The 7,514-nt window shown below is 34.4% G+C and overlaps 1 protein-coding gene across 1 annotated transcript; it reads left to right on the top strand.

Annotated features, from left to right (window-relative positions):
• Positions 1 to 6,601: 6,601 nt before the first annotated feature.
• LOC135216588 (prostatic spermine-binding protein-like) lies at positions 6,602 to 7,249 on the top strand. Its single transcript, XM_064251968.1, has one exon. The coding sequence runs from the start codon at positions 6,602 to 6,604 to the stop codon at positions 7,247 to 7,249; it is 648 nt and encodes a 215-aa protein (XP_064108038.1).
• Positions 7,250 to 7,514: the final 265 nt, after the last annotated feature.

Genomic DNA, 7,514 nt, shown 5'->3' with positions numbered 1-7,514 from the left:
TATATATATATATATATATATAATATAGATATATATATATATATATATAATATATATATATATGTATATATATATATATATATATATATATATATATACATATATATATATATATATATATATATATATATATATATATATATATATATAGTATATATATATATTATATATATATAGAATACACACAAACACACACACACACACACACATATATATATATATATATATATATATATATATACATATACATAAATAAATATATATATATATATATATATATATATATATAATATATAAAGTAAAAAGAAAAATAAGATACGAATGACTGGTCATGATGCAGAAAATGAAACTGTATCTTGTTGGAGCTATAATATTGTTTCTGATATTCAGAAAAAATTAATGTGGCCTTTCTTTTCACTTAACCTTGATTTTTCGCTATTATTGTATGTGTTTCGTGTCCTATTCCCGGGAAAAACTTTGCTTAACTTTTAATAATGTCTACAAGACTAATTCTGTACCTGATATGTACTACTACTGATTGGAAAAATGTGTTTTCACTTGAAAATCACAAAAAGTTATAAAAAGGTATTTACAAAAGGTTTCATAAGTTTTGCTCTTAAGCTTAAATATATAATATATATATATTATATAATATATATATATATATATATATTATATATATATATATATATACAATATATATATATATAATACTATATATATATACATATATATATAATATATATATATATATATATATATATTATATATATATTATATTATATATATTTAAGCTTAAGAGCAAAACTTATGAACCTTTGTAAATATCTTTTTATAACTTTTTGTGATTTTCAAGTGAAAACACATTTTTCCAATCAGTAGGTAGTACATATCAGTACAGAATTAGTCTTGTAGACATTATTAAAAGTTAAGCAAAGTTTTTTCCCCGGGAATAGGACACGAAACACATACAATAATAGCGAAAAATCAAGGTTAAGTGGAAAAGAAAGCCACATTAATTTTTTCTGAATATCAGAAACAATATATAGCTCCAACAAATACAGTTCATTTTCTGCATCATGACCAGTCATTCGTATCTTATTTTTCTTTTTACTTTTTATTCTGGATAACAGAAGAGGGATACTGTAGTACCATGTGTAAATACGCAGTGAACTATTTAATTTCTTTCTGAAATGGATGATCACGTGCACTAAGATCTTTTTAGATATCGCCTCCAAATTTGCGGTTTCTGTCCAAGAGATTTATTTTTGTCTTTTTTTTTTATCCGCTGTGATAAATCGTAGTATCTTCAACAAATAACGATTCAGATCAAAAGATGAGGAGTGAGTAAAGAAAGCCCTTTGCCATGAAGGAAGTCTTCCATGTGAGTGAACTGGGTGGGTAAGGATGTTGGGGGAGGGGATCCGGGGCTTGACTGAGGTTGGGGGAGGGGCATCGGATTTGAAAAGGAGGCGCGAGGGACGGCGAACGAGTCCGTTGCTCTCTCTCTCTCTCTCTCTCTCTCTCTCTTTCTATCCTTCTCTCTCTATCTCATCTCTTTCCTTTTGAAGCGAAAATTATCAACGATGCCTTCAAGGCCGCCCAGTGGAGTGGGCTAATCTTCAAGACGTGGACAAAACGTCTTGGTGGAGCTAAAAGGGAAGAAGAACCAGAGTTGAAGGGGCTGCAAATTGGGAGGGGATGGGAGGGGGGAGACTAGTACTAATAGTAGTAGTAGTAGTAGAAGGAATAGGAGAAGGATGACAAAAACGTAGGGAGTTCTGGTAATCGACTCATAGATGGGGGTGTGGGTCCAAGAGAGGTCTGCAAGTGAGGTGTACTGGAGGACAGATTGTGGGTGTACAATATGAAACGAAGCATTGCACCGATAAGAAAAACTTCTTTGAATCCTTCCGGGGAATCCTTGTGAGTGTTTACGACAGCACAAAAAGGAGGTGATGACAGGACAAGGCAGCAGGTAAAGGATAAAAAGAGATAGAACCTAACATCAAATCTGGTGTTTGATCGAAGATGTTGCGTCTAGGGATGTCCTACTCTTTTTTAGGGAATGCACGCTAAAGATTAAGAGTCAAATTCTTAACGCCCCCAAAGCTGTGTCGTATAATATTATAGACATATAAAGAAATGAATAATGTCTTTAACCAAACATGAATCGAGTTGTATCCTTTCAAAATTTATGGAAAGGTGTTTGAGGATTTCAGTGATTGTGGTATGCATAAAACTACCCGAGAAGTTCAGCATGAAGAAGTAAGAGTAAGGATGCAGTATAAAAGAGAACGCTGGAAGGCATCACTCATCTTTCAGCTATGCAGTTAGTGTTAAAGGAAAAGTAGTTATGAGAACCAGTTCGCCATTCCTTTATCTGAAAACAAAATATATACGAAGAGGATAAGCAACTTAAGGCTGTATGACAATAGCGGTAGAGCAAATCGCTAACCCATCGTCTGATGAGAGTATTGCTGACCTTGTCAGCTGCTGACGAGATATTGCAGATATAAAATTTTAACACTAAAGAATCGGGGCTGACAGTCTTTTTGTTTTTAATAGAACCAGACTGAATGTCTTCCTGTGAATAACACAACCAACTTATAACTTATAATAGCTTTATTGCTTTGTTGTTTATTAAACCAAATCTATCTTTCTGTCTGTCTGTCTCTCTGTCTGTATCTGGCTCGTGGTGCTGTGGTTAATATGCTTAGCTCACAATCTGAGGGGCCTGTGTTCGACTCTCAAACATTCAAGAAGGGACAAATGAGGGCCTTCCTTAAAATCCAGTTGAACTTTGTTAACCTTGGAGTGACATGTGTACTTAGTTGTAAGTTAAACAATGTTGGTCGAACGGCGAAAAGAGACAGCAGAAAATAGAAATAAAAAATAGAACACCAGACACGAGAGTATTTAGGCCTCCATCAAAATTATTATTATTAGCATTATTTCGATAGATGAAACCTGTTCACATGAAACAAGCACACAGGGGCCATTCACTGGAAGTTGAAGCTTCCAAAGAATGATGGTTTCAACCTCGCACTGCAGACCACGCACTGCATCAGTAACTGCTCATGAAACAGACCTAGTAATTTTTCATGGTCCTGGGGAGACGCGAACCCTCGACATCTGAGTGGCATACCACGACACTAACCACTATACCAGCAGACCACAAGAAAACTGGACCATCAAAACTGGAGGGTCCCGATGAGGTTATCGTCACCCTTGTATAATATTCTTAAGATTTCCTCTCCTGATCCTCTAAATATTATCAGGATTGGTCAGTGCTAAACGTTAAACATATTTATGGAATATTTAGGGACACTGATTTTAACATCCGTTGCCTAAGAATTCATAGTGAGTTACCAACTCCGTGAATAATAGAAAATCTTAACAAAACTCCAAACGTAACTGAAAATGTTTCTTGTGATTTATATATATATATATATATATATATATATATATATATATATATATATATATATATAATATATATATATATATATATATATATATATATATATATATCATATATATATATATATATATATATATATATATATATATATATATATATATATATATATATATATCTGTGTGTGTGTTATGTAAGAAATAAATAACTCTGTATGAATTAAAGAACTATATACTTTCTCCACAACAAAGCTCACCGGAATAAAAGAAAAAAAAAAAGCTGTCTCAAACACAAACAAACAAATATCAAAAGCACTTTCATGCAACATAGGCGGCATCTTGAATTCCATCGCTGAGACGACGCGATACGACAGACATCGTGACCCCATTTGTCCTGTCAAGCCTTCTTTGAAACATTCTCTCTGCTTCATAATGTCTACGTGCCCTCTTAACTCCACCTCCACATTCTCTTCCTAACACTCCTCACCTTTCCAGACTCACAATAACCACTTGGCAATCCCCCTCCCCACCTCACACCCTCCCTGAGGGGGCACTGCACCGCCTTCCCACTATGTCTCTCTCTCTCTCTCTCTCTCTCTCTCTCTCTCTCTCTCTCTCCTCCTCCTCCTCCTTTACACTTCCCAGAATGGATGATAACCCCAGTGATTAATATCTCGTAATCTGACAGATTCGTAATCATAGGGAGTCAAGACCCTTTTTCTTTTCTTCTTGAAACAATAAGTCCTTAGAACAGATATCGTCCAGCGCTTCCCCTCCGACCCCCTTACCTCTCCACTCCTCGTTATTCTATGGCTTCCTTATTTATTGTTTCTTGTTCTATGGTTTTAATAACAAAGCTGATGAGTCCTGAATAGCAAACAGAAAGAGGGAGCGGGATAGAAAATGTGCTCCGGAGATGCTCGATGTCTAACTGCCCCCTGTCTCGCCTTTCACGAGAATCGCCCTCATTGCTGGGAAGCACGTAAGAATCATTTTCATTCCACCATCGTTTTAATACTAGAATCATTGTTATTCCACCATCGTCTTAGTACTGAGTTTACTTTCTGTTTGAAATAAAAGATGTGCCTTTCATTTATTTCATCAGTACATACTAATGGACTGGACTAAATAATATGGTTTTGTCATGGTTAAATGTATATAATTTTAAGCTGCAATTATATACATATATATATATATATATATATATATATATATATATATATATATATATATATATTATATATATATATATTAATATATTTATGTACGTATGTATCATATTGGTAAAACTATGTCTGTCACTTTGTCTTTCAACTCTCTCTCTCTCTCTCTCTCTCTCTCTCTCTCTCTCTCTCTCTCTCTCTCTATATATATATATATATATACATATATATATATATATATATATATATATATATATATATATATATATTTCTTTATATATATAAAGATAATAGGCGCATAAAACAACATCTTAACGTTACAACCATATATTTCGAGTACTTCCTTCTGTGTTCCAGAAAACTGGTAAAACATGGACATAGGATGTCTTACAAGAGTATATATACAAAACATACTGCCGCACCTACATATGTTTTGTATATACTCTTGTAAGACATCTTATGCCCATATTTTACCAGTGATCAGGAGCAGACAGAGACGAAGTGCTCGAAATAATGGTTGCAACTTTAAAATAGTGGGTTTTTATGGGCCTTTTTAACTTAATATCAAACTGTTGAATTACAGTAAAAGACATTCTATATATATATTATATATATATATATATATATATATATATATAGTAGTGTGTGTGTGTGTATACGTACGTAGATACATATACATATATTTATATATACACATATAGTGGGTTTGTTTCTGGGTGTGAGAGAGAGAGAGAGAGAGAGAGAGAGAGAGAGAGAGAGAGAGAGAGAGAGAGAGAGAGAGAGAGCGTAGCTTGCAATATCCTCTTGCATATACTTTTTTTTACTGTGATACTAAAGCTACTGTTGTATATATTCCTGGTGGGTTTGATAAAAGCAAAAAATTAGATGAAGAATAAAAAAAAATAATATGATGAAACCAAGACATTTTCATCGTCTTTGAAATGCACTGCTCACTGAAATGTACTGAGTAAGTGAGCCATTTAATAAGTGCATAAATACGCATATACTTTTATGTAAGGTGTCTATCGAGATAAACATCTATCGAATATACAAATGTCTGTAGGAACATATACGTATGTTAACCCCTCACACGTCAATCGATAGGTGTTTTTACGAAATGTGAAATAACTCATTCAAATCATATAAAGGAAGTTTCTTGGTAATTTCCACTATACGCAACGCTCTTTGTATCCAGGATTGTATACAAATAAAATATAGTAAAACGGAACCAAAAACCCAAGTCGTCTTCCTGAATTTTCATCCGCAGTGGCGTACCTACAGACATGACAGTTAAATATATATATATATATATATATATATATATATATATATATATATATATACGTATATATACACACATACATATACATGTTATCTATATATATTATATATATTATATATATATATATATATATATATATATATATATATATAAAATATATATATATGTGTGTGTGTGTGTGTGTGTGTTCAGGCAGCGCGTGTTCATGTTTTGGTGTCCTGTTTATGCACCTTCCTTCATAAGTTGGATAATTTGTATGGATACGCGACATAAACGCGCGGCAAAAAAAAAAAAAATAAACAAAAACTACATCCAAAACACTCAGAAATCCCCGTTTTGTTTCTTCTTCCTCTACCACCTTTCTTCGAAGATTCCGCTGAAATTTATGCAAAAGGCGAAGTTCGGCATAACGCTCCTTTCGGGTGTAGTAAGCATCCCTGCGTCAACACCTCGCACTTTGGATTTATTCGAATCCTGAGAAGTGGATTATTCTACTCCACTTACTCCCGATAGGAGAAGCCTACCGGAGTAGAGGCGCAGAAGGGGGGATGGTGGTGATGATGAGGATGATGAAGACGATGGTGATGACTACGGGAATGATGAAGGGGATGAAAACGGAAAAGAGTTGATTGGGGATATGGGATGGTGTTAGGCAGATGCAAGGATTGATGATTTAGATACAGTGAACTAATAAAGAGTGGCAGCGATATAATAATTATGACGTTAAGACGAGACGATGGTGATGGTGACGATGATGACGATAAAGACGATGGTTACGGTGAAGATGATGATGATGATGATGATAAATGAAGACGATGTTCATAATGATGACGTTAAAGACGATCGTGATAATGATAATGATGATGATGATGAAGTTGGTGATGATGGTGATGACACTGAAGACGATAGTGATGCTGATGATGGTGATGATAAAGATGACGTTGATGGTGACGATATCGACGATAAAGACGATGGTGACGGGGATGACGTGGCAGATAATGGTATTTATGATGATGTTAACGACATTGAAGACGATGGTGATATCGATAATGATGGTGATGATGATGACGTTGATGACGATGGTGGTAGTGGTGATGACTTTGAAAGTGATGGTGATAATGATGATGACAGTGAAGAAGATGTTGATAATGATAACAATGGTGATGATGACGTTGAAGACGATGGTGATAGTGATAATGATGGTGATGATGATGACATGAAGACGATAGTGTTGTTGGTGGTGGTGGAGGTGACTTTGAAAATAATGGTGATGATGATGATGATGATGATGGCGTTGAAGACGATGGGGGATGGCGGGAATGATGAAGGGGATGAGGAAGGGGAAGTTTTCGAAAGGAATAAGGGATGGTCTGATGGACAGTGATGGCCATGAAAGTATGTAAGAGAAAAATAAGGTTAATGTCTCTAATCGTTGAAGCATGGCTGGGATAAGAACACTCAACAGTGGACAATCAGAGAGAGAGAGAGAGAGAGAGAGAGAGAGAGGATGATTATCCAATGTCTCCAAACGATGAAATTCTAGTTAAATGATAAGCTCTAAAAATTGGTTTTGAAAATCAGGAAAACCAAGTTAGAGAGAAAACGAACATTGCGTTTACACATTTACACACACACACATACATACATAT

The sequence above is a fragment of the Macrobrachium nipponense genome, chromosome 6, assembly GCF_015104395.2.
Source record: "Macrobrachium nipponense isolate FS-2020 chromosome 6, ASM1510439v2, whole genome shotgun sequence".
Taxonomy (NCBI): domain Eukaryota; kingdom Metazoa; phylum Arthropoda; class Malacostraca; order Decapoda; family Palaemonidae; genus Macrobrachium; species Macrobrachium nipponense.
The sequence above is the reverse complement of the archived record's forward strand: the minus strand, read 5'-3'. Positions and strand labels throughout refer to the sequence as shown.